Source organism: Microtus pennsylvanicus, chromosome 1, assembly GCF_037038515.1.
Source record: "Microtus pennsylvanicus isolate mMicPen1 chromosome 1, mMicPen1.hap1, whole genome shotgun sequence".
In the NCBI taxonomy this organism is placed as follows: domain Eukaryota; kingdom Metazoa; phylum Chordata; class Mammalia; order Rodentia; family Cricetidae; genus Microtus; species Microtus pennsylvanicus.
Window position 1 is genome coordinate 115,575,247 of NC_134579.1, and position 26,131 is coordinate 115,601,377.

At 52.4% G+C, this 26,131-nt stretch overlaps 1 protein-coding gene across 4 annotated transcripts; it reads left to right on the forward strand.

The window, feature by feature from the left end:
• Window positions 1–25,838, forward strand: Sh2b3 (SH2B adaptor protein 3). 4 transcript variants are annotated; one of them, XM_075980320.1, is made up of 8 exons: window positions 1–94; window positions 11,679–12,362; window positions 22,153–22,254; window positions 22,332–22,423; window positions 22,501–22,595; window positions 22,672–22,886; window positions 22,965–23,136; window positions 23,242–25,838. In XM_075980320.1, the coding sequence occupies exons 2-8, from the start codon at window positions 11,706–11,708 to the stop codon at window positions 23,562–23,564; spliced, it is 1,656 nt and encodes a 551-aa protein (XP_075836435.1). In that variant the 5' UTR covers window positions 1–94; window positions 11,679–11,705; the 3' UTR covers window positions 23,565–25,838. The 4 variants fall into 4 exon arrangements, with proteins under 4 accessions (XP_075836435.1, XP_075836424.1, XP_075836457.1 ...); XM_075980309.1 differs by lacking the exon at window positions 1–94 and adding an exon at window positions 1,780–1,897; XM_075980342.1 differs by lacking the exon at window positions 1–94 and adding an exon at window positions 1,804–2,023.
• The last annotated feature ends 293 nt before the right edge of the window (window positions 25,839–26,131 follow it).

The following is a 26,131-nucleotide window of genomic DNA, read 5'->3' on the forward strand; positions in this document are numbered from 1 at the left end:
TCATGGCTCACCGGTGCCCTCATAAAACAAGCAAACAAGCAAACAAAACTCCTCCCCAAAGCGGACTCCGCACCAAGACCTCAAGACACCACGTGTAAGCCAGCGTGTTCCTTCTTGTGTGGGTGGGGCCATTTCCACTTTCTTCCAAGGCACCTCAGGGACTTTGCATTGACCGGTTCTTTGGCGTGGAATGCCTTGCCTTCAAACTTCATCATGCCCAGACTCTTCTATCCTGAGGGAGATCTCAGCTTAAATATTACTCAACTATTTCTCTCCCCGAGTTCAAAGACAGCCACCCCACATCCACAAGAGGGCTGTCACCCGTGCTCTTTCCTAAGCAGCATGCCGCCTCCGCGAGGACACCAATTAGTGTCCATAAACACCTTACACAGTGCCCATCACATAGTGGGTACCGCCTCCGCACGTTTTTGTGGCTTTTCCCAAACGATTCTGCCCCCCGCCCCCACTCCCTACTCGCTGCCCTCCGACTGTCGTGGAAATCCCCACCTGTGGGGGAGTCCCTTCCTGGGGCTCCAACGGCAGGCCTGGGGACTGAAGCCCGGTTAAGGTTAAACTGCTCCAATACGGTAACTCAGTCCTTCCAGTCCCCGAGTGGGTTGGGGACACGTGTTATTTCCATTTCATAGATGAAGAAACCGAGCGGCAGAGGCCAAGCTCTTGGTCCCAGGCAGCAAGGGGGAGGTAGTGGGCTCTAGGGAGCCAGTGGCTCGTGGGAGCCTGTCGTCTGGGAAGGCTTGCAGTGGCCCCTCCGAACTGGGGGCGTGGGCGGTCTGTTTCCTGTTGGGGGAGGGGAAGGGGGACAGGCATTCCTCTTGAGCCTCCCTCCCTAGTGTCGCGGGGAAGACTGGCGTGCAGTGACTCCACTTCAGAACAGGGGCACCCCACTGTTAGCCGCACCCCCATGAGGAGATAGAGAAAAGGTAAAGGGCTGAGGGGCGCGCAGACGTGGAAACCCAAAGGGCTCCGCTGCCTGGGGTAAGGAGAAGTTCTTAGAGAAAGCTGCATCAAGTTAAAGAGCGGTCGGGCGGCCAGGTAGAAAATAGCCTACTCGGCCCGTTCCGGGACTAGGCGGACCTTAGTCGGGGAGCGGAACCCGAATCGATGGAGCGGCTGAGGCAGGTCGGCTCCGAGCCGCCGATAGTGGGCCCAGTGCTGGGCTGGGCCCCCTCCTCCGGAGGTGATGAAAGCCGCGGTCGCAGTTGTTAGACGCGGCCGGGCGAACACAGATAAGGCCAGGCTTGAGGAGTCCGCAGGGGCGCGCCCCCACGAGGTCCAGAAGGTCGGGCGGCCCCGCCCCACCGTGCGCCAGCCCCGCCCACCCCTCCAGGGCCCCGCCCCGCTGAGGTGCGCGGCGATTGGCTGGCGCGAGAGGGGCGGGGTCAAGCACACTCCTCCCCTTGGCTATTCCCTTTCCTTTAGGGGGCGCGACGCAACTTGGGGGTGGGGAGCGCGCCTTTGGGGGAGGGAACCGGAGGCGACTGCTCGGGAGGGCGGGGCCGGGATAGGCTCCGCCTCCGGAGTAGCCGCTGGCTGTAGGAGGGCGTGGTTCGTCGTGGCTCCGCCCACAAGCCGCCCTCCGCTGCCGCGCGCTGCTCGCGACCGGTTCCTCTTTACATAACGGCGCGGGGCGGCATGGGCTCGGGCTGTCGTCTCCTCCCAGCCGCCCGCCCGCCTAGACTGTCACGGGCCACGGGGTCCACAGGGGCGACAGCAGCAGCGTCCCGGGGGCGGCCCGGGGCCGCGTCCCTCCGCTGCTGTCAGGCGCTGGCGGCGGAAATGAGGCGCTGGCCGTTTTCCGAGCCGGGGTTTCCTGCCTGAGCGCCGAGAGGCCGTGCGACGCCATGGGCCGGCCGGGCCACGACCCGCAGCTTGCGCGGTAAGCGCGGCCCGCCGAGCGCGTTGGAGGAACCGGGCGGCTGCTCGCGTCCCGCTTCTGTTTTCTGGCGTTTCCTCATTCTGTTTCTCTTCCCCAATCCCAGACCGCAGTGATGTGGGCGCAGAGGTCAGTGCTTGCAGCTGGGGCCTCCGGAGAGGGGTCTGGCGGGGCGCCGCGGGAGGAACCGAGAGCCGCCCCGGGGACACAGCGTGCTTGGTCCCTGCTGGGGGGGTGGGGTGGACACCTGTGTCACTGACCTGACAGGAGGAGCAAAAACGGCCCTGGTGATCTACAGGGGTGGCATACGGATGCCTCAAGGCGAAAGCAGTCAGAGGTCGTGGCGGGGCAGGCCCATGACAGGCCAGGGCCCACTGGGGAAGTTGCAAGGGTTTTACATGCTTAGGACATTTTGTGAGCCTTCTCCCACAGGCCCCCTGGGAGGGGCCTCCGTCTGGGCCGAGGGGTGAATACATTCTGGAACTTGTGCAGTCCCTGTGAGCCACGGGGGCGGCCAGCTGGGAAGGGGCTGGCCCGTAGCAGCAGCAGCTGTGGTCTGGGTCCCTCAAGGGCTGGGCAGTGGCAGGGGAAGAAACAGAGGGTCCTAGAAAGCAGAACTTCTTCCTCCTCTGCTTTGTAAGCTACAGCCTCTGTTTCCCCGTTAAGTGAGTAAGAAGAGATTTGCGGTGCAGTTTTAATGAGGACTTGGTGTGTGGAAGGCACCTGCGCCTGGCCTGGCAGGAGAAGATCTCATTTACAGGCTGTTTCACACTGCCCTGTTTTATGGACCCCTGCTGTGGGACCTTCCTTAACTCTCCTGAGCACTGGCTGCTCTGGGGTTTCCTAAATCTTTGGGCAGGGAACTCTGAAGGACCCGGGCAGAGTCAGATGACAGCCGCTTCCTGTTCAGGTTTCTTCAGTTGACACCTACTTGTGATGACCACCAGTGCACAGAATGGCCCGAGTCATGACAAGGGTATTATCTGTTTTGTTGAGGTCATTTCTGCTCCTGTTCCTTCCTGACTCTGTGGCACCCAAGTCTGTCACCCAGTGCCTGGTCTTTCCTGTTCAAGAGACAAGTGAGGTGCATTGAGCAGCTGGACTGTGCAGTCAGCTTATGTACCTCAGGATATCTCATCCAGCTGGGCCATACCCAGGTTTCTTCCTCCTCTGGGATGGAGTTGGAGGTACTTTGGTACCCTTTCTGGCTTCCGGAGTATGCCTCTCTAGCATGAGTGATTGATAGAGAACTCTGGTGACCTCGCAGGGAACTAACTGCCTCCAGCCTGGACTTAAATGCTTTGTAGGGCAGGCCTTTGGGGTCTAGCCTACCTCTGAGGCTAGTTGGCTTCTGAATCTCCCATTCTGTGACTCTTTGGGTGGTCACTTAACCTCTCTGAGGCAATGAAGTCATCAGGAGTGGGGAGGGTTTTAACTGCTGTGGAGTCTGGCACACACAGAGATGGAGCAGATGGTATTGTTGGAATGAAAGGCCTTTCTTTGGAGCAGCACACGTGAAGAGACTCAGGCCTTAGGCAAGGTACCCCTTGAGACCTGCCCACTTTGGACCAAGTCTCTGCCCCCCTAGGGTGATTGTGTGCCATGTAGGAGCCTTTCAAGGGGAAGGCATTTGAACTAGGTTGGCTGTAGTCATGCTGGCTCTGAGGTATTGGACTTGTGTTTTACCATCTCTGAGCTCTGAAGAGGGGGTGCTGAAGGATAGAGTTGTTCTGAAATCGGCATGAGGTTAGTGCTCAATACGTTCAAGCTACTGCTATTAATTCGGGGATAGGGTGGCTGGCACTTAATTGCCAGGCTTCCTGGGAAAACGGTCCCTAGGGCCCCTGGTGTTGAGCATCTCTGGTTGGGCGGGGCAGGGCAGGAAGCAGCTTCCATCTGGAGTGTCTGGAGGGGCTGCTTGCTCCTGCCAGGCCTGTTTCCAGCCACCACCCTCCCCAAGGAAACTGAGGCTGGCAGGCTGCCTAGAGGAAATGACTCAGTGGGGGTCACTGGCTGAGTCATGCCTAATTGGACCCAGGAGTCTGCACCCCAGCTCCCAACTTCCGGGGGCTTGAGGTCCCTCAGGGACTGGGTAGGTCTCAGGCCTGGCATGTGCATGTCCTTGGCCACTGTTCAGTACCACCTGCTTGAGCCCCACGATTTAGACAACCAGTATTCCTTGGTCAGTATTTTGGGGTCCCACTGACCACCACTAGGCTGTCTAGCCCAGTGTCCCTCTTCTCACTGGGACAAGAAACAGGTCCCTAAGGGACCTGATGGCCTGCCTGCCCCACCCTGGCCAGCCGGAAACTCAGCAGCTGAGCAGATGGCTGAAAGATTTTTTCCTCCCACACAACCCTGTCAAGGGTCAGCAGGGGGGCCAGTTCTCGGTCTTCCTTGTGAGCCAGGCCTGGAGCCCCTTGGGGCCTGTCCGGATGTGCCCCCCAGCCGCTGTGGGGAACAGGGGGTGCAGCTTGGTCCCCAGGGAAGCCTGGAGGAAGGAAGTGTGTGCCCTGCTTGTGGGGCTGACTCACGGCAGCTGATTGGGGGTGGGGCTAGACTTTGGGGTCAGGGCTCAGTGTGGCCTCTTGATGTAGGAGGTAGACCTACCTTTCAGACCCCCCACTGGTGGCATCGCCATAGAGTCCTAAGGACTCATGTGGGTGGGAAGGGGTACACAAGGGCCAGAGGCTGTCAGTGCATTCTCCTTAAAGCCCTAGACAGTTCAGGGGAGGCTCTCTCTGATAGCAGGGTACATCTTTTGCCACCACCTCTGCCACTGCCCTCTCTGAGGTTGGTGAAGGAAGCCTTGTCTGGTAAAGAGAGGTACACTTCTCTTGGGGGCTAGTCCCTTGCTCTCCCCACCTCTTGGAGCCTACTTGGGGTAGTGGCTATTTGGAGTGTCAAGTTGCCAGGGGCGGGGTGCAAATGGGAGTTAGGGTATGTGCACTGGGTCTTCTCAGCTCTGCAGCATAGAGTCAGTTTGGAGACCTCCTTGGAGGAGACCACCTTTAGAAAAGGGTGGTATGGGGCTTCCTGTCCCAGCATCTAGGAGTGGGGCAGTCACAACTCTTGGGTACACACACACACACTGAGCAGCTCTCCCTGCCCTGGCAGGTGGAGTGCTCCAGGTGTCCTCTGCACCTGTGAGATGGGAGTGGTGGCCAAGCTGAGAGGCTGCTGAGCCATCTTTTCAGTCATGGGCTGGGTGGTCCCAGAGTCCCTTCCAGCAACCTTCCATCTCGCTGACTGGACAGGCCCTCTGTATCCTTGGGGTGGTTGTGCCTGAGCAGGAGCACCAGCCTGGCTGCAGCTCCTAGGGATCAGCACTGCCTGGCTGGGCTGCCTGTGGCTGTCTAGGATCAATGAGGGTGTTGAGATGCCACCTTGCTGACTGCAGGGAGCTAGCTGCCCTCTTGTTCGCCATGGAAACTGGGGATGGGGGAACTATCTCCATAGGACACAGCTCTTCTCGTCACTGTGGCTGAGTCCAGGTGGAGGCTATATCTTCTCTGTGGAGAAGAGCAGGAGAGGAGAGCCGTACTTACAGAGCCCATCATCCTGAGGCTGAGCTCTGCTCCTCCCTTCTCCCAGCTTCTCCATCCTGTCCCAGGGTTGTCACAGTTGAGCAGCTGTGTTTCATCTCTTAGCACATGGAAAGTGTTCAGTTAGTCACTGGAGGGGACCATCTTCTTGCTGCCTTGCCCCCCTGCCATCTAGCCTGGAGTCACCTTGGCCTGGGACAGCCTGTGTCCCACAGTCATGCTACCCATGCTGCCTGACCCAGAACTGGGTTCCTCCTGAGGCTTGGGCTTTGCAAGTGGGTGGCCTGACTCACCTCCACTGCTCTTCTCAGTGTCAGGGACAAGCAACAGTTATTTTCTCCACCCTGTGCCCACCTACCACAGTTTTTAGAGTACCACTGGCAGGTACCTGTTAACACCTGCCTTCCTGTCCTGCTGCCTCCGGGTAGGATGGGGTGGAGGTAGCCCCAAGGGCTGTGGGAGTAGAGCCCCAGGAGGTGCTCTTCTCCCCCCAGGGGTGTTCTCAGTGTCTCCTGTTGGAGCTGAGGGTAGACAGGATGTGACCTGAGACTGGAGCACCAGCCTGCCTTGCTCAATTGCAGAGGCACCTGGGGCATTTGTTCTGAGTGGGCCATGGTCGTGGCAGGAGCACCTCAGCCTAGTAGAGATGGATGGTAAACAGTATACAGTATTCCTGGCTCCAGCCTGTGCTTGTGAGCAGGCCGGATGGGTCTATCCCCTCTAGATGATTGTGGGACCTGGAGCAAGCCCACCTCCAGTGCCTTAACCTGGGCCTAAGGACAGGACACCCAGCTAATGAAGATCCAGGGAGCCTAGAGTAGAGCCATACATTTTAATACAAGTGGATATACTTTCTTTGTACACAGTTGGTAGGTTTGTGTAGTGATATAGATATGAATAATTTGCATTGGTATGGATTTTGCTTTATTAATACAAATTTAAGGTCAATTATGTTATATGTATATGTATTTCTGATCTTGATTAAGGTATTGTATTGTGTAGTTCATTTAAAAATGTAATGTATAATTAGGAAATATAGGTTGTTAATGGATAATCATCAATAATAGTCAAGCTTATAGTCATGTTAGTTAGATTTTCTAGTTAGATTATTTCAGTTAGATAGGCATTCTTCATATCTTTCAAAGACTACAGAATATGGCATTTAAAATATTGTAATAACTTAGGATTTTTTTTATGACAATGAGACATGTCTGCTCCTGGCAGCACCAATCTACTTCAAGAGGAAGATGGGCATCGAAGAGGCTCCTTATGGAGTTGGTTAGCCATTTGGACAAAAAACTGCTCTTGCCTGGACTGTTGCATAAACTGGACACAAAGAACCCACAGAGAGAGGACTGCTGAACTTGCCTAAAGGTGAGATGATCCTTCAGGGTTCCTGCTCCATAAAAGAGTCTGCGAGACATTCTACAGGACACACAAAAAAGTGACTAAACTGTCTTTAAATTTTCCTGCTTCATGGAAAAGTCTGCTGGATACTATGGGTCCTCAAGGCTGAAGATGGATGCCCCAACGGTACAGAAAAACTTTGGGTAACTGTCCAGGCAGTGAGATGTCTCTGTCATTTCTAGAGTTTTGGAAATTGTTTACTTCGATTCCCCGATGGGGAGCCAAAAAAAGAAAAAAAGAAAAAGAAAAAAGAAAGGAAATTGTTTACTTCTTGTTTACGTAGTAATATATCCTTCTGGAGTCTTTGATGGAGTTGAAGAATAGTTAGATAGTTATAGTTTTCCTTTGTTATGATAAAAGATAAAGTAGATATAAATATTGTAACTGTAATTCTTGCTTGATAACTGTTTTGTTATATGTAATTTTACTATGGTAAAGTGAAAGCCTTTCTTTTTGTTTAAACAGAAAAGGGAAAATGGTGTAGGAGGTCCTTCTGTATTGTGTTGCTTTCATTGGTTATTAAAGAAACTGCCTTGGCCTATTTGATAGGGAGGAACTCAGGTAGGCGGGGAAGACAGAACAGAATGCTGGGAAGAAGAACAGAGTCAGACAGACGCCATGGTTCTCCTGCCCAAGTTGGACGCTGGTTAGACTCATGCCAGTAAGCCACAGTCAAGTGGCGATACACGTTAATGGAGATAGGTTAAACTAATATGTGAGAGTTAGCCAATAAGAGGCTAGAAATAATGGGCCAGGCAGTAATTTAATTAATACAATTTCTGTGTGGTTATTTTTGGGGCTAAGCTAGCTGGGTAGCAGGACACAGCCAGCTCGCTCCTCCTTCTGCAGGGTAGTGGCAGGGCTGCTGGTCACTTTCCACTTGAGCAGAGCTGAAACAGTCCTTCACCATTTCCACCCCAGGGGACAAGGGAAGCACGTTAGTTCTTGGGGCGCATTTGGGCTCTTTGGAGTTTCCTCTGTGAGTGCTGTACTGGTCATCCTATGGTTTCACTCCTGCACCCTAGGGATTCTGTGATGCCTAGAGTTTATCTTTGACCACCAAAGTGGTCAGAGCAGTGCTTAAGGGTGTTGGGTGCATAGCCAGTGTCACCTTTGTGAGGGGGCATTGGAGTGAGCGTACAGCTGGACCTGGCTTGCAAGAAGTGTGGAAGGTACTGCCAGGGTTTGGCTCTGTAGTTGTGCTTCTAGACCCTGATATACACAGAGTGAATAGGCACAAGTTCCAGATGAAGGGACAGGTATGGACAGAGACTTGGGTACCCAAAAGGTCGGCTAGGCAATATGATGGCTAGTGGGTGATGCTGGTCACTGGGCATCTGTGTACCTGTGTTTATCCTTAGACTGGAGTGGAGCTCAGTTGGTAGTGCCACTTTACATAGCATGTGGGAAGCCTGGGTTCCATCCCTAGGACCACAGAAACTTAGTATATTCTTGTAAACCCAGTTCTCAGAAGGTAGAGGCAGGAGGAGGCCAGCCTGAGCCATAAAGAATTCTTCATTCAGCCGGGCGATGGTGGCGCATGCCTTTAATCCCAGCACTCGGGAGGCAGAGGCAGGCAGATCTCTGTGAGTTCGAGACCAGCCTGGTCTACAGAGCTAGTTCCAGGACAGGCTCCAAAGCCACAGAGAAACCCAGTCTCGAAAAACCAAAAAAAGAAAAAAAAAAAAGAATCCTTTATTCATGCCAGGCCTGCAGAAGGATGATATTCACAAATCCAGTTTGGGCTGCGTACTTGGATTTAAGTTTTTGTGTGTTTCATCAAATCCCTGCTGTGGTAGGAAGTAGAGGAAAGCAGGTGTGCCCTGGTCCCAGGGCCATAGTCTGGATGGCCACTGACAAATCCCTATTGCTGAGGACAGATTCAAGATTTGGTACTATTCCTCTTGTGGTGTTATGAAAACAGACAGGCCTAGGGAATTGATGCAAGACTGCAGCCCAGTGGCCCTTGCAGTCTGTGGATGGGGCCAGAGCTATGATGTGTGCACTCAGCTTGTGGGTCATCCGGGCTATGAAGGCTGCGACTGTCTCTCCTGTGTCAAAGCCTGGTGTGCGAGGGGAGGGGGTATAGCTCTGATCAAGGCTCGGATCCCCCAGGCAAAAGGTGCTCCCTATGAGGGGTGGGCAGAGTGAGATGGGCTTGGTCAGATGTGGTCTATTCCTTTCTTCCTCCTGGCTTTTACTGCTTACTATGTGCAAAGCACCTACTGTGTGCTAAGAACCTTATGGCATGGCATGCAAAGTGCTGACAGAGTGCAGAGTGTACCCCAGTGAGTGCACAGGCCTCTGCACTGGAACTGAAGTGTCCTGTTAGGTGCTGGAATGGGCTGGCCACCCTTGTCTGTTCTGGGTCTTGCAGTACACAGGCCACAGCAGTAGGGACAGTAGAAAGAGCCCCATTTCTGGGCCTAGCTGTTCCCCTCTAGTCCTGGCAAACATTATTTATTTGTTTATTTTGGTTTTTTGAGACTTTTTTTTTCTGTTTTTTTGAGACAGTGTTTCTCAGTGAAACAGTTCAGTCCTGGCTGTCCTGGAACTTACTCTGTAGAGCAGGCTGGCCTTGAACGCAGAGATCCGCCTGCCCCTGCCTTCCAAATGCTGAGATTAAAGGTGTGCACCACCACCGCCCGGCTGCAAACATTTTTAAAAATGATTTACTAATTTTATTTTATACACATTGGTGTTTTGCCTGCATTTATGTCTGTATGCGGGTGTCACATCACTTTGAGCTGATTACTGACAGTTGTGAACTGCCATGTAGGTGCTGGGAATTGAAGCCAGGTCCTCTGGAAGAGTAGGCAGTACTCTTTCTGCTAGGCCATCTCTCCAGCTTCCTAACAAACATTTAATGAGATTGAAATTGGGGTTCAGAGAGATGCAGTCTGGTGTCAGTGGCCACACAGCCAGTGCCTGTTCCTCTTTGCATTGAGCTCTGGGGAAACAGGTTAGTTTGTTGTTTGGAGATTGGTCTAATGAAACCCAGGATGGCCTGGAGTTCACTGTGTAGCCAAGGATAATCTTGAACTTTTTTTTTGTTGTTGTTGCTTTGTTTTGTTTTGTTTATTTTTTTTAATTTTTTTTTTTGGTTTTTCGAGACAGGGTTTCTCTGTGGTTTTGGAGCCTGTCCTGGGACTAGCTCCGTAGACCAGGCTGGTCTCGAATTCACAGAGATCCGCCTGCCTCTGCCTCTCGAGTGCTGGGATTAAAGGCGTGCGCCACCACCGCCGGGCCGATCTTGAACTCTTGATCTTCCCTGGCTGGGATTACAGGCACATGCTACCACACCAGCTAAGGTTTAAATATCTTGTCTGTTCCCTGGTGTATTCCTGGGGCCGACTGCAGTGCCAGGTACACAGTAGGCCCTCAGTATATTGTGTGGAATGACTGAGGGGGTGATGAATGATGGAAGTGAGTCTTGTAAACAGGTCCTTGCAGCTCGCCTATGACAGGCAAGCTAGGTGTTCACTCAGGCTGTGCTTCAGGGATGTGCCTGTGCCTGGCTCCTCCATGCTGATCTTGTCCAGGCACCAAGGACAGTACAGTGGTGATGATCCACTTGGACATCTTGATTGTCTTGCACCTGTGTCTGCCTGAATGACTCCTGCATCCGGCCTAGAGAAGCCTACATCACTGTGAGTCTGGCCAGTACAGGCTGCATTTCATCTTTAGTGTGGCTGTTACCATGCTTGCTGCAGCATTTAAATGAGGACAGCAGCCAACCACACTGAACTTTCCAGATTCTAGGCCATTCTTAACTGAGTCTTTGTAATACTCTGAGGATGACTTCCCCTTTGACAGGGGAAGCTGAGGTAGAGAATCACTTGAGGTCACTCAGGATCAGATATAACTAGTAAAAGATGGGACTGGATTTTAGATGCAAGATTGAATCCATGTTCCCAACCGTGTTTTCTAGAGATGGGTAGTAATCAGCTAACTCAGTTACTTATCTGGACTTCAAACCTGCCCCCACAGTCTGCTATTTCAGGATAGGTCTGCTGGCTAGCCTTTCTTGACCACCCTTAAATGTGTTACTGTGCCTGTAAAAACTAGCTGGATAGAGACCTGTGGGCCTTGATTTGTGTACTGCATAAATAGGGTCATGCGGGGTGGACTGTTAGGTTTGGTTTTGGGGTGACCTTGGAACTATAGGGCAGGCCTAGTGCCCTAGCCTCCCCCCAACTTTGCCTGTTTAGTCAGGGTTGCCAGCAACAGCAGGGAGCTGTAGTCAGGGCTCTACTTTGAAAACCGTTAGCAGGCCGGGCGATGGTGGTGCACGCCTTTAATCCCAGCACTTGGGAGGCAGAGGCAGGCGGATCTCTGTGAGTTCGAGACCAGCCTGGTCTACAAGAGCTAGTTCCAGGACAGGCTCCAAAACCACAGAGAAACCCTGTCTCGAAAAACCAAAAAAAAAAAAAAAAAAAAAGTTGTCTTGCTTCACAGAACCCACCACAGGTAATGAAGCGCCTGGGTTTCAGTCTTTAGCAGCCCTGGTGTCAGCTTTTACTTTGGGTGTGCTGTAGTAGCTTGTTTTCTGGTGGGCAGTTCCACTCCCCATGGTCAGCGAAGGCTTAAAAATACTAAATGGAAAATTCCGGAAAACCCCACGCAAGGCTGAGTGGTGCTGAGCTCTGGGAGCCCCTCTGAAGGAGGCAGCTCCTCCCTAGTGCGTCTCGCCGACCTACTGTCTGTCTCCACTTTGTATGCACCGCCCGCCTGCCCGCCTTCTGGTTTGCCGGTTTCCACGTGCGGGGTTCCCTGGGTGGCCGCGGGGGCGGGACGTTCCCTGGCTCACTGCCCTCTGTCCTGTTTTGCAGCTCGGCCGTCCCTCCTCGCTCTCCGCCATGAACGGGCCCACCGTGCAGCCGTCCCGCACGTCCTCTGCACCCGCGTCGCCGGCGTCCCCGCGCGGCTGGAGCGACTTCTGCGAGCGGCACGCAGCGGCGGCGGCGCGGGAGCTGGCCCGCCAGTACTGGCTCTTCGCGCGCGCTCATCCACAGCCGCTGCGTGCCGACCTGGTGTCGCTGCAGTTCGCCGAGCTTTTCCAGCGCCACTTCTGCCGCGAGGTGCGCGAGGGCCTCGCGGGTCCACCGGGCCGCGACTACCGCGCCACTGCCCCGCACCACCGCGCTGCGCTGCCCAAGGCACGCAGCTCCGAGGACCTGGGCCCGCGACCTTCCTGCGCCCTGCAGCACCTGCGCCGTGGCCTGCGCCAGCTATTCCGCCGTCGCTCGGCTGGGGAGCTGCCAGGGCCTGCCAGCGACACCAATGATACCGATAACGACAACTCCGCCACCAGCAGGCCAGGACCAGCCCGCAAGCTGCTACCCTGGAACCTGCGGGAGCCAGCAGCGGAGGTGCTCAAGGAGGCGGCGCTGCGTTACAGCCTGGCGGATGAGGCGGCCATGGACAGTGGTGCACGCTGGCAGCGGGGTCGCCTGGTGCTGCGGGCCCCGGGTCCAGGCCATGGCCGCCTGCTGCAGCTCTTCGACCCTCCCAAGGTGAGCGCCCTACACTGTATGCCCATAGTTCGGCAGGCCTCCGTGACCCCGACTTATCCAGGGCAGTGAGTCAGCGACTATGGAGAGTTAAAGGCTGCCTTGGGCTCTGTTCACTCTGTCGGTAGGTTAGAGCAGATAGGTAAAAGTCTTTGAAAGTCCAGATCCAAATGACACCGACAGAGGAGGTTTTAGTAAGTCCTTTTAGGCTGAACGGTACCCCTGCTGTGTCCACCTGTTGTCTCTTTTCTGAGAAGTTTGTTCTGTCTTGGCTGGTGGCCTGGGCTTCACTCTTACTCTGCCGGCAGGCAGGCAAGGCCCAGGGTATTAGTGCTGTGCTGCGGTGGTAGCCATCCCTTCTGCCTGGGTGTGTGAGGCCTGGCTGTCTGCCTTGATTTTCTCTCTGTTCTGTGATCCCATTCAGCATGACAGCTTGGCTGTAGGGTGACAGTGATATGAGCCCAACCCCGAGGCACTGATGGTCATGCGGTGCAGACCAGTGGTCACTGGACAAATACTTACTAGGCACACATTAGGGACTGGGAAGCTGCCCTTCTAATGGGAGCTGTGGAAGGAGCGAGCATTGTGGCACAGGAAAGGCAGTTGGAGGGCCTTGAAAGACAATCTTCCCTACCAATGGCTGTCTGTGGTGCTGCTCTGAAGCTCTGAGTTCCATGTGTGCCTCTTAGTGACCAGAAGGACCTGCATTTCCCCACCCTCTGCCTTCTCTCTCCAGTGCAGAGTCTGGTTTTGTTTTTGAGATAGGGTCTTATCTAGCCTAGCCTAGTCTTGAAATAGCTATGTAGAGGATGATCTTGTCTCCTACCTCCTGGATGCTGGGATTATAGGCATGCCCACTGGGTCTGTTCTGTGTGAACCTGGGCGTTGTGCATGGTCAGCAGGACTCTACTCACTAAGCCACGGTCTCAGCCCCTATGTATTTACTTATTTTTTAAGATTCACTCTTTTGAGTACATTGGGTTTCGCCTATATGTATGTCTATATGAGGACGCCAAATCCCCTGGAGCTGTAGTTACAGACAGTTGTAAACGGCTGTGTGGGTGCTGAGAATTGAATCCCAGTTCTTTAGAAGAGCAACCAGTGGTCTTAACTGCTGAGCCACCTCTCCAGTCCCCTATAGTGTTGAACTTTTTGAACTTTTGTGTTCTTTTCAGTGCAAGCACTAGCCCATAACTGGTTTAGCGATCACCTGTTGTTGAGTGGTTTGGTGGTTTCTACCTCAGTGCCTTCCCCATCCCCTATTTACACCCCCCCTCCCCCGGAGAGAAGGTCTTGCTGAGATCCTCTTGCATCAGCCTCCCAAGTGCTGGGACTACAAATATATGCTCCTATACTTGGCTTTTTTGGGATTTTTCTGAATAATGTCATAGTGACATTTCGATATAAGTTTCTGCAGGGCATGTATTTTTGTTTCTGTTGGGTGTATTCCTGGAAATATTGCTTCCAACATCATGGCTTTTTCCAAGTGGCTGTGCCAGTTGGTGTCCCTAGTGGTAGTGACTGAGGGATCCCTGCCTTTACAGCCTCACTTACTCTTGAACCTGGTCAGTTCCAATGGACATGTCCTGGTGTCTCAGGACTGTTAGTGTCTCCTGATTACTGTGATTTATTCTTTTGTGAAGAGCCTGTTTTCTTTCTTTGTGTGTCTGCATCTGTATGTTTGGGTATGCATGTGTGCATGTATGCATGCATGCGGAGGGCGGAGAATGACCTTGGGGGCCTTTGTTCTCCACCTTATTTTTAAAGACAAGGTGTTTGAACCTGGAGCTCATCAATTCAGCTAGCCCACCTGGCCAGGGAGTCCCAGGGGTCTGTCTGTCTCTTCCCTTTGCTGGGCTGTGCCCAGCTATTTCCAGGATTGTTGGGAGTTCTCGTGTTTGTGGGTCATGCTTTTCGAGCTGAGCCATTCCCTTGGCCTGGGTTCCCTTTCTTAGGACTTCCCAGGCTTCAGTGTGCAATGGCCCTCTTCTGCTGCAGATGTCATGTCGCACAGTGAGGACTGCCTCTTTACCAACACACGTTCTCGCCTTTGATGTTGATCAGTCACTGTAATTTAGCCTGTGCAGGGATGGGAGTGTTGAGGTCAGGGAATAACTGGCAGGAGTCAGTTCTCTCCTTCTACCACCTGGGTCTCTGGAATGCTTAGTGGCAAGCACCTTCCTTTACTTGCTGAGTCATTTTGACAGATTATTTTTTTGAGACACCATCTCCATATGTAGCTGAGGTTGGCCTTCAACTCTTCAATCTCCTGCCAAGCGTCCTAAGTGCTGGAATTACCGGTGTGCACCACCACACTGGTTAAGAAGCTCCTCATTTCATTGCTTTCTGTATCCTGCTGAAGAAATCTTGACCCACCCCAGGCTTTGTGGGCACTTTGTCTTTATTCCTGGAACTTTGCTGGAGGCCTTCTCAATATGGCCATGGGCATCTTGGGCTGAGTTTGTATATGGGACTGACGCGGGCTACCACACTCTGCCAGTGGATATGCGGCTGTGTGCTGGGGAGACTTTCCTGTTAGTCCAAGGCCACTTGATGCTGAAGCGCCCATCTGTAGGGATGTGTTTCTGGAAGTCTTCTGTTCTGCTGGCCAATATTCTGGCTTATGCCAACACCACTGTTTAATTTGCCAAAGTTTCCTTGCCTTTTCCCCCTCACCCTAGACAGGGCCTCACTTGGTGGCCTGGGTAGATCTGGAAATCATCATCTAGCACAGGCTGGCCTTCAGATGAAGGCAGTTTTCCTTCTCTAGCCCCCTAAGTGACTCCTTGTGAATCTGGAGGGACCCTGCTGACTGGCAGCAGGGGACAGCTGGCTAAAGGCCCCAAGGTGGAAGGTGTGGAGCATATTTGAAGGAAGAGTCGGGAAAGCTGCCAGGTTGGGTGGAGGCACCCTGAGGACTTAGTGCTGTGCTCCTAACAAGCACACGGGTGAGAGAACACTTCTCCTTATTCATAAGGAGCCCTGGAAGGAGAGAAAGCCTAGGTCTACTGTAATCTCCATTGATGGGAAACGAAGGTATTAGATCAAGGTCAGTCTTAGTTACATATCAAAATGGGGTTAGCCTGGGCCTCAACAACAGACAAAAACCTAAGGCTGGGCATGATGGACACCCCCTCTCAAATTATCCCAGTACTCTGGAAGCTGGGGCAGGAGGATTGCCTGTCCAAGTTGAGCCTAGGATACAAAGTAAGCCCATCTAAAAAAATAGAATCAGACATCTTGAGACTGTGACATAGGAGGGTCCCTGTACCTGGTCTTACCTGTATGGTCTAGTAGAGACCAGAGGACATCACTGGTTGAGTGGCCTCTGCAGTCTCAGGGCAGTGGCCGGGGATGCTGTGTGGGTGTGGTAGACAGTCATATTTCAACAGTGCCCCAGCTGGAGGTGCCATTGTGGTACCATAGGGAGCCCCAGCCTTTGCACCCCGAAGGGACTACCCCAAAGGTCCCTACCGCTTGGCCCAGTTGGTAGGGGTGGTTTCCAGGCCTGGTGACTTCCATGGCACCTGTGCTGTCCTCTTAGCCCCTTAGAGCAGCAGGTTAGACCAGGCCCAGTCTCACTTTGAGACGGAAGGTCTAGTGTCACCACTCCCTGTGGCTTCTGTGGTGTCAGGAACAGGAGTGACTTCAGAGTTTGCCCTGGTCGGGCCTGCAGGAGCTGTTGCTTAGAAAGGTTTCACAGCTGGTGGTGGAGTGAGGTTTGGAGTACTGTAGGAAGGGAACGGGTGTAAGACATCCAATGCCAGGAGTCTCTTAAGTATGGCTGTGTGGCCCGAAATAGGTGCTTCAGAAGAAGCTAGAGTGGTGATGATCAGGAGAGCCATGCACTTGCTGGGCACAAGGACAGGAGGCTAAGAGGCCTGAGGAGCCCAGGGCATACAGGGACCTTGCCTCCCTTCCTCCTTGCTGTGTGGGAAAGAGGAAGCAGAAAGAAAGGGCTGGCCACTGCCGGCCTGGCGGTTTCCTCTGGGCTGGGGAGGAGGTGGCGGGGAGGTGGCAGGAAGCCCTATTCTGTACCCACCAGCTCTGCCGGGTTCCAGGCTCTGTGGTCCCACAAGCCCCACCCCCACCTCCGCCCAGCCATGGGAAAGGCACTTGACCCTTGAAAGACAGGCCTGGCTTTGGACCTTTGCAGCTGCTGTCCCTGGTGCAGTGACTTTCCCTGTGACAAGCACTATAGCTGATTCAGCCATGGAGTCCTCCCTAAATCCCTTTGGGGGCCCATCATGACGTCAACTCCCATAGAAGAAGACTGGTCCAAGTCTAGAGGTGGAGGAGGCAGAAATGGGATATTGTGTGAGCATATGGCAGGGGACATTAGGGTTGGGATTATGTTTGAACCCCTAAATGTGCAGGTGGCTTTCACTGCCACCACCTTCATGGAAGTTGGCCCTGTTGCTTTGTGGAAAGCCATCAAGGAGTCAGAGCTATGGGCTCAGTGTTGGGATCATGGCTAAAGGCAGTGTGATGGACACTGGGGAAGGGGCACGTCTGAGCTCATATTTTGGCTTATGTCTTTGGTATGTAGCTCTGGGCTGACTTTCTGAGTCTCAGTTTTCCTGTATGGTAGACAGAGTGCATTGGTATATTACCATCTTGAGGTGCAGAAAAGACTCCTTGCATAAAAAACTCCAGACCCCAGAACTGGGTTTCCCAGGTGCCCTCCCCAGTTAGTAGCCTGATGGCCGCCACACTGGGGAAATCCCCAGCCCACTGCTTTGTGAATGGAAAAGGAAGCAAAAGTTCCAGAAGGGCTCCAGCATGGCTTCATGGGCAGAGGGACTTCTAGCCCTCCTTCTTCTCTCTCTTCTGGCTAAGGCTGGGATGAGTGGACAGAGACCCTCCTGGAAGAGACAGGACTCCTGGCCCTGGCACCAACACAGCAAAACTCTTGCCTCGAGGCAGTTGTCTGGAAGGGGCCACATGGTCTCAGAATGCTGCCACCATTTAGGAACTGACAAGGATTGTCCAAAGAGACCAAATCACAGATGGATTCCCTAGACTCCCCCTCTCCCTGACATCTCAGTTAATGGCTTTATTTAACCGTGTCTCCACCTGGCTTCTTCCAAGAGACTATCTACTACTCTGCAGTGTGCCAGGCTCTGAAGCTGGCAGCTAGAGGCTTCCAATATAGGGGACTTCAGCCCATGTGGTCCAGTGTCCATCACAAAGTGTCAGTATGACAGGCGTGTTCCAGCCCTGCATCATGTGCACCCAGGTCAGATACCTGCGATGTCTCCCCAGTGCAGTTGATTCTGCACTGAGCATTGCTTATCTGAGTGTCTCCTTGGATGGAGTTACCAGAGAGAGCCAGTCTTGGGCCCAACTCCTCACCCCCAGGGTTCAGGGTCCATTGGAAAATGATCTGGCTACTAAGACATTCACTAGTTCAGAGTGGTGTGGTCATCACCACCCTCTCCTAGAATATTAGCCAAAGGATTCAAGCTGGAAATAGCCTTTGTATATCTGTATTGTATCCCTTAGGTTTCCAAGTTACATCCATAATCTTATTTCGTTTAATGGCCAAGTAATAAATATTCCCTTGTATGGTTTCCCCACCCCCAAATCATGAGTAAGTGGAAATTAGGCTGTTTCTGCTTGGGGAGTTTTGGCAAATAATGCTTTGAACACCTGTTTGATGTGTCTAGTAGGTTTTTCACTCCACAGTTAGCATTCTGATGAGCTGCAAAATTACAACATAATGTGGCGTCACAGACAGGCATCCTCACTGCCTGGTCACCCCACGTCTCCATATTAGCTGCAGCTGTCGGGGTCTGAACCAGACTGGACTTGGTTCTATAGCTAGCTAAGGGTGTCTCTCCAATGCTCAGTGACCATTCCAGTGTTTGCTGTATCCTTTACCCAGCGGCACTAGCACTATGAGTCACCTGGTCACCTCCTCCCCCTCTTTACACTATGTAGCTCAAGCTAGCCTGGAACTTGTAATCATTTTGTCCCAGTTTATGGCTTTTATTATGTGTCTGTGCACATGTGTGCTCTGGTACCTGTAGAGATCAGAAAAAGGTGTTGGAGCCTTTGGCCGTCAGGTAGGTGCCACAAACTGGACTTGGGTACTATAGACGAGAACAAAGTTCTTTTTTTATTTCTTTATTTTTATTTTATGTGTATTGGTGTTTGACCTGTATAATATGTCTTTGTGGAGCTGGAGTTACAGTTGTGAGCTGCCATGTGGAGGATGTTGGGAATTGAACCCAGGTCCTTTGGGAGAGCAGCCACTGTGCTATCTCTAACTTCAATATAAAGTGCTCTTAACTGCAGAACTGTCTCTTCAGTTCTGGTTATCTATTTTTTTTTTTCAAGACCTGGCTTCTCTGTGTAGACCAGGCCGGCCTCCAACACAGAGCTTGCCTCTGCTTCCCAAGTGCTGGGATTAAAAAGGTGTGTGCCATCACGTCCAGCTGCCTTTCTCTCTTTGCAAAGTTTTATTCCTATACCATAAAATTTTCCTGCTTAAAGTGAACAATGCATTGTTGTTGTTGTTTTTTTAGCATATTTACACAATTGTACAACTGTCTAATCGCAGAATATCTCACTTGAGAGGACTGTGCCTCTTTTAGCAGTCTATTCCCTATGGGCTGTCTATTCTGTGGATTCTGTTTCCGTTTTTTGGTCATTGGAGCTTCAGCCTGATGATGCATGCTGGGCAAGGATCTGTTACTGAGCTACACCCCAAACCTTCCCACTGCTTTAGGTCTCAGCAGGCCTTGACTTTGTTTCTCTGTCCCTGGTTTTTATGGTGCTGGGGACTGAACTAGGGCTTTGTGCATGTGCGGCAACACTGCCAACCAAGCTACACGTTCAGCCTGTATCATGTCTGTGCTACTGGTTTATATGTCCTTTATATGTCATGGCCCTGGTCCTGTCACATGTCAGCTCTCTGACATGAGGTTCTTTAGGTCTCAGGGTCATTACTTCCTGTCTAGCCTTAATTTTTACCCCACAAAGGTTTCTTCTGAGGACTCCAACATCCACCTTGCCTTGACAGGCAGAGTTCTGGGCCTCCCTTATGCTTATGAAGCGTGCCTGTGGATTCCCTATGCTGGAAGCAGTTTCCTGAGGAGCTCTTTTTAATAGGGGGATTCTCCCTACCACATATAAATATAGCCTTACATGATATCAAGGTGTGTGTGGGGGTCACTCTGGAACTTTCTTGCTCCTTGGTCCCACTGGGTCTCTCCCTTCCACCATGACTTAAAAGTTTTGTTGTATTGCTAGCCTGCAAGCCCATTCCTTGGAAGCACTATGCTGGGCAGCCTGTGTTCCAGTACTGAGGCTGTCTTATCTAGCCATGGCTGCTCTGGCTATTATGTGACCATTGCTTTTTGGCCTCTGGGGCCACTCTGGACCATGCTGCCCACCCAGGGACTGCAGAGCTTTTGCCAAGGGGCCTTGGTGCTCAATCTTTGACCTGTAGGAAACCCGGGGGGGGGGGGGGGGATGCTAGCAGGGCCAGTCCAAGCCCGACTGGCAGGTGCTGTGAATCTGGAATTTGTAGACTTTCTTACTTGACCCTAAGTAGCCTAGAATGGGAATAAAGTCCAAGAAAGAAGACAGAGTCAGGAAGATGAATGGGTTCAACAGACTGCTGCTGGACTTGTCAGAGTCCTTCTTTGGACTGACTTCTTGTCTGCTTGGCTCCCAGATGTCTCTGTAATCTGACTGGAATCTATTTGGAACAAAGTGGGGTATTTGTGTTTTTGTTTAGAAAAACAAGGCTTCCTATTATCTGGAGGTTAGCCTCTGTCTCCCTAGTGCAGTACCTGATGCAGGCTGGATTTTGATAGGATCGTCCCAACACTGGAGTGGGTGTTTTCCATCACACAGGGCTCTAGGATGGCATTGGGGGTAGGAGAAGGCAGTCACGAATGGCAGGACTCAGTTGGCCCAAAGCCTTCTCAGCTCTCTCCTCCTAGACTAGTGAGTCCCTAGTCCTGTCCTCAGGTCACAAGGTGGTAGGAGCCGGGCTCTAAACTGGGTGACTGCAGTGAGGCTGTGTCCTGTTATGACATTGGAGAGGTTCATTAGGCACTGTTTTGGAGGAAGGCTATTGTCATGGTCCCCCTGGCTCCCCTTTCCCTCAGGCTTCTACCTGTGTAGAAGTTCGTGGCTGTTTTCTGAGGATTTCAAAGCAGCCACAGTCTCCTTTCTTGGGTAGGTGTGACTTCCCTGGGCTATGTGCCTTCAGGGCCCCAAGGGAAAGCAGCAGTCTGCTGAAGATACTGTTGTGTACCAAGAAAGATCCTTGCTGCCCCTTGACACATGAAACTGTGTGGCTTTAAGAGTGGCCAGGAATCAGTTCAAGGACCCAAGAGGAGGCTAGTGAGTCAGCCTCTCATTTCCCAGCAGGCTGGGGGTGCAGTGGCTGGTGGCAGGACTCCTGACCTCTGGCTCCTTCCTGTTGTATGATTGCTGGGGCTATAGACGGGCAACTGCAGTGTGCTATGGCCCATGCAGAATTGACTGGCATCCTGGAAACATCTCAGGCCTTTTCTCCCACCATCAATCTACATTAGCGGTCAGGAATAGTTTGGAAAGGGCAGCTTGGGGATGTAGAGTAAGGGGCAGAGCAAAGTAGAAGGCCAAGATTCACCGTGGAAATGCAATGATCAGATTTGACTGAGTTCTTGGCTTGGAAGTAGACGGTATGGAACATAGTAGTTGGTGCTACTCTACTTCCACTTAGAAATCTCAGTGGGCCTGGCCACTTCAGTCCCACCCACAGCTATTCTGAGCTGGGTCTAGGGAGAGCTGCTTATTGGGCAGGCTTGACCAGTGAAGCACATTGGTAAGGAAGATTCCAAGGCTTCCAAATGGCTTTTGGCTAGAGACTCACACCACCCCCGTCCCCTTAGTAGTCCAACCAGATGGGCCATAGGCCAGTACCTGTGTGCCCTGTCCCTGGCCTAGTACAGGTTCAGACACCCCACCCAGCAGGTAACTCACAACAGGCACTGTGGTGCTGATCCTATTAAAGCTTGCACCAGGAATTGGGAAGAACCCCAAGTCTGGTCGGCAGACAGCAATTGTAGACAGGTGTAGGAATCATGTCTTCCCCATTTGGCCCATCTCCAGCAGCTCCCCGTCACTCCTGTAACAGGCAGGTGACCAAGCTGATGGCACTGGGGTGGACTTTGTTTTAAGCTGGGGCAGGGCAAGAAGCAGAGTAAAAACCCAGGCTCTGATGTACTTGACCTGGTACTCTCTCCTGTCCTGGGACAAAAGCCATAAAGGGAGGGGAAGAGGCCTGTCAAGTCCTTTGTCCTTCCTTCTTCTCTGGCTCTCCCAGTAGCTTATCTTAGCTTCTGCTGGGAGCTGGTCCTCAGCCATCTCAGCAAGTAAGAACAATCTTATCACCAGAGGAAATAAGAACTAGAGGGCAGGCAAGGGGAGGGCTTCCCTCCTAGAAACAACTACCTGGTCTGGGTCTTAAGGTACCCTGGTCCTGAGCTTTGCCCTGGAAACTGGCATCTGTGCTGCCAGACAAACACATTAAGGTGGCATCTCCCAGGCATGTCGTGTAGCCAATTGCATTGACTCCTTCAACTGACTGTTCTGGGCTAGGCTGAATCTACTGGGCAGTAGGGTAGGGGAGGTCAGGAGCTTCCTGATTGGAGAGAGCTAAGCTGTAGAAGGGTGTTCTGTGCCTCCTCCTCCTAGTAGTGAGAGACTGCAGACAACACTTGAGAGGCCTGAGGTAGGGGAAAGCCTCCATGGGTTCACAGAGTGATGCCCCCTGCTCCCATTTTCCTAGAGCTCAAAGCCCAAGCTCCAAGAGGCCTGCTCCAGGATCCGGGAGGTCCGGCCATGTACACGCCTGGAGATGCCCGACAACCTCTATACCTTTGTGCTGAAGGTGAGTGCTGGGGCTATGGCTCCCTGGGAGACGCTGCTCTCTCCCCAGATGCAGAACTGTATGCTGTCTCTATGCAGGTGCAGGACCAGACAGACATCATCTTCGAGGTGGGAGATGAACAGCAGCTGAACTCATGGCTAGCAGAGCTCAGAACTAGCACAGGCCAAAGGTGAGGCCTGCCCCCTGCCCAGCCTAGCTATGGTCCTCCCTGCTGGCTCCCTCCTCACCCAGCCTCTTCCCCTACAGGTTGGAGTGCACGAACACAGAGTTACCCCTTTCCTTTGTGGCAGAGCCTGGTCCAGCCAGCTCTCCAAGGGGAAGCACAGACTCCCTGGACCAAGGTATGTGCCAGACCCTTGGCCTCAGTTGTCTTGGACATGTGGCCCCCACACGTTACCACCACCATCTTTCTGCTAGGTGCTTCACCTGGAGCAGTGTTGGACCCGGCCTGCCAGAAAACAGATCACTTCCTATCCTGCTACCCTTGGTTCCACGGCCCTATCTCCAGGGTAAAGGCTGCACAGCTGGTTCAGCTGCAGGGCCCTGATGCCCATGGTGTGTTCCTGGTGCGGCAGAGTGAGTCCCGGAGAGGGGAGTATGTGCTCACATTCAACTTACAGGGCAGAGCCAAGGTAGGGTCAGGAACGTGGTGGGCTGGGATGGGAGGAATGCAGCCTGGGCAGCAGGCTGACCTCCGCCTCTTTTCATAGCACCTCCGCCTGGTGCTCACAGAACGTGGACAGTGCCGTGTGCAGCACCTGCACTTTCCCTCGGTGGTGGACATGCTCCGTCACTTCCAGCGGTCCCCCATCCCACTTGAGTGTGGAGCAGCTTGTGATGTCCGGCTCTCCGGCTATGTGGTAGTTGTCTCCCAAGCACCAGGTAGGAACCCCGAAGTTTTTGTCAAGGGGTGGTATCGCAGAAGTACACAAAGCTTGTCTGGTGCATTTTCTTCACTGTTGAGACTCATCCATGTCACCTCTCCAGGTTCCTCCAACACGGTCCTCTTCCCTTTTTCCCTTCCTCACTGGGACTCGGAGCTGGGTCTTTCCCACCTCAACTCTTCTGGCATCCCCCCAAGCCTTGGCGCAGAGGCTCTACCTGGCCGAGTGACACCCCCAGAGCAAATCTTCCACTTGGTGCCTTCTCCTGAGGAACTGGCCAACAGTCTGCGGCACCTGGAACTGGAGCCTGTGAGCAGTGCCCGGGACTCAGACTATGGGATGGACTCCTCTTCACGGAGCCACCTTCGGGCCATTGATAACCAGTACACTCCTCTCTCACAGCTGTGCAGGGACGCAAACTTGTGAATGTAACCATCGTCCTCTCCTCCAGAGAGCTACAGGCTGTTATCAGCCTTCCCCAGCTCAGATGTGTTCTCTACCAGGCTGCCGCAGGCTTTCTGTCAGCCACAGCTAGCCCCTGGCTTTCTCCCACTGTTTACAGATGGAGTTCTTGTGCACAAGTGCCACTAGCTGATACCCTAGGCCCAAAGCTGGCAGTGGAAACTGGTAGTCAGAGCTTATGACAGACTTCCTACCAAGTAGGCTCCCTGGGAAGCACAAAACACTAACAAGTCCTGTCTCTTTCCCCATAGCTTCAGTTCCACAGCTGATGGATGCTTCTTAATCCCGCTAAAGCTCTGCCAGAGGGACAGGCTTAAAAGTCAAAAATGATTTTAAACATTTTACCTCAGATTACTTTTTTTTTTTTTAAAGGATTCAGGTTTCCATATGAAATCACAGCTTACTGCCCTGCCCTGCCCTACTGTGCTATTGTGAAGTCAGGGGCAGCTAAGTACACCTGCTCCACCCATCCAAGCTAAGCCAGCACGCTAGTGTCCTTGTCTGCTCCTCCTCAGGACAGTTGCCTGCTACAGGGTAGCCACTGTCCTCCTTAATGTAGAGAATGAAGTGTGTCACCCTTTCAGGGAAATCCAGGCAGCTTGCAGAGAGAGGAGGGTGGCAAGGGACATTCTACCCCAGTGCCTTATGCATAAAAAACAGGACTCTGGTTTACAGCAGCTTTACAGAGGATGGGATGAACAGGTGGGGGAGAGACAAGCACAAATGAAAGCCTCCTATCTAGGCCTGTGTTGTGAACCCAAATTATAGCTTGCCCCTGACCTCCCCAACAAACATCTAATGGCTTATTGAGTATGGCTCCATACTGGCCAAACAGGAAGCTGGCACCATAAAGAAATTCCTGTAACAGCTCACAGTAAGTGTTCTGTCCCAGGTGGCAGCAGGGTCACTGGCGGAAGACTATGCTCCTGCACACACAATCTCTTCATCTAGATAGGGGCTAGAGTGGGCTGCTCCTGAGCACAAAGATGCCAGTGAGTGCAGCCTTTGGGCTCACAGCTGTGGCTTTAGGGGATCACACTTAATTCCTGGACATGTTTGTCAGAGGCAAACATGCTGATACCCTTCTCATCTGGTTACCCTCTATACTGTGCAAGCTTGTGTGGCTCTTAGTGGATGGGGGAAGCAGCAGACTGTGCTTCACCTTGGAACACCCCCCATTGTGTTCACAGAGCAAGGCACATCCCACATAGGTGCAGATGTGTGTTTTGTCTTTTAAAGAACTAGCTTTCCATCATTTTCCACAAAAAGTATGAACCAAAGATATAAGCAATATTCAGTCACTGGTCCAGACTCCTCTCTCAACTGTATAGGAGGAGGGGGCAGCTGCCTCTGCCCCTGGCCAGAAGTTCAACCAACTTGAACCAGGGGCACCCATTTCTGCTGTTAGACACACAGCTCTCAGTAGAGGAGAGGTTGGCCATACACTGTAAACCAGCACCTCAGCCCCACAGCACTGGGACTCGCCCACTGTGGACAACTTCCTTTCAAAAGGTATATATTATGACAAAGTCGTCTCATGGCCAACACTTTTTTTTCTGCTAGAGTTAGATCCAGTTGGCTGAAGGGGAACAGGTGGCTTAGTGAGGCCCCAAGCCAGATACCTGTGTCATTACCAGGCACTATCCCCACCCCCAGTAGTCCTGACAGACCACCATGGGCACAGCGTGAGCTGGCCCTATAGAGATCATAAGTGTAGCTTAACAGCCCCTGCACCATTACTTCCTTCTCCTGACTACAACTCCACACTAACAGCCACCAGCACCAAAGAATTAGGTCAGCTAACCTGCCTTGAATTTAGACCAGCAGTCCATATGGCTTTAACTCTTCTGCCTTTGATCATTTCTGGATCGTAGGAAAAAGGAGTAGTGATCATTACAATTTTGGGCCAGACAACACTATTTTTACATAAGTTTCTTAACCTAAAAGAAGGCTTCATTTCTTCCCTGAGGGCTCTTGTTCAAATGTTACCTTAGTGCAAACATCGAGTGATAGACTGTCATCCACTGCCTCCTAATGAAGATGCATCCAACAGCCAATGTGTGGCTGGAATAAGCATTGGTGACGACAGGAAGACGGGATTTCATCTTCTATCATAGGCAGAAGGTATTTGGCAAATCTTTGTTTTATGTACTGTATGAGTAACTTATTCTTGAATAATGCAAATTTTGCTACAGTGTACAAATTGCTATATGTGAATTAAAAAGGTTTTCAGAATTACGACCATGTTCTCTGCAATACCAATTCCCTAGGGCTCCACTTCCCTTTCCCTTTGAGCAGACGGCTTTGTTCTCCTGGCTGTCCTGTTCTTTGGACCCTTCCCACCCCTAGCTGCACTAAGGAAGGAATCAGGGCCCTGTGCTACTAGCAAGAGCACAGCCACAAAGGACACACCTCCAGACTGGTGAAGAAATATCTCCTGCCCCCTGCTGGTAACACAGGTCTGAACTGGGACACTGCATCAACAGTGGTTTGGTTCTGTAGATAGGAAAAAGGAAGCTTACATATCTGCT

Coding starts and splice junctions, on each gene's coding strand:
- Sh2b3 (XM_075980320.1), top strand. CDS start 11,706: ATGAACGGGCCCACCGTGCAGCCGTCCCGCACGTCCTCTGCACCCGCG. Junction 22,255..22,331: donor TCTATACCTTTGTGCTGAAG/GTGAGTGCTGGG, acceptor GTCTCTATGCAG/GTGCAGGACCAGACAGACAT. Junction 22,887..22,964: donor ACTTACAGGGCAGAGCCAAG/GTAGGGTCAGGA, acceptor CTCTTTTCATAG/CACCTCCGCCTGGTGCTCAC.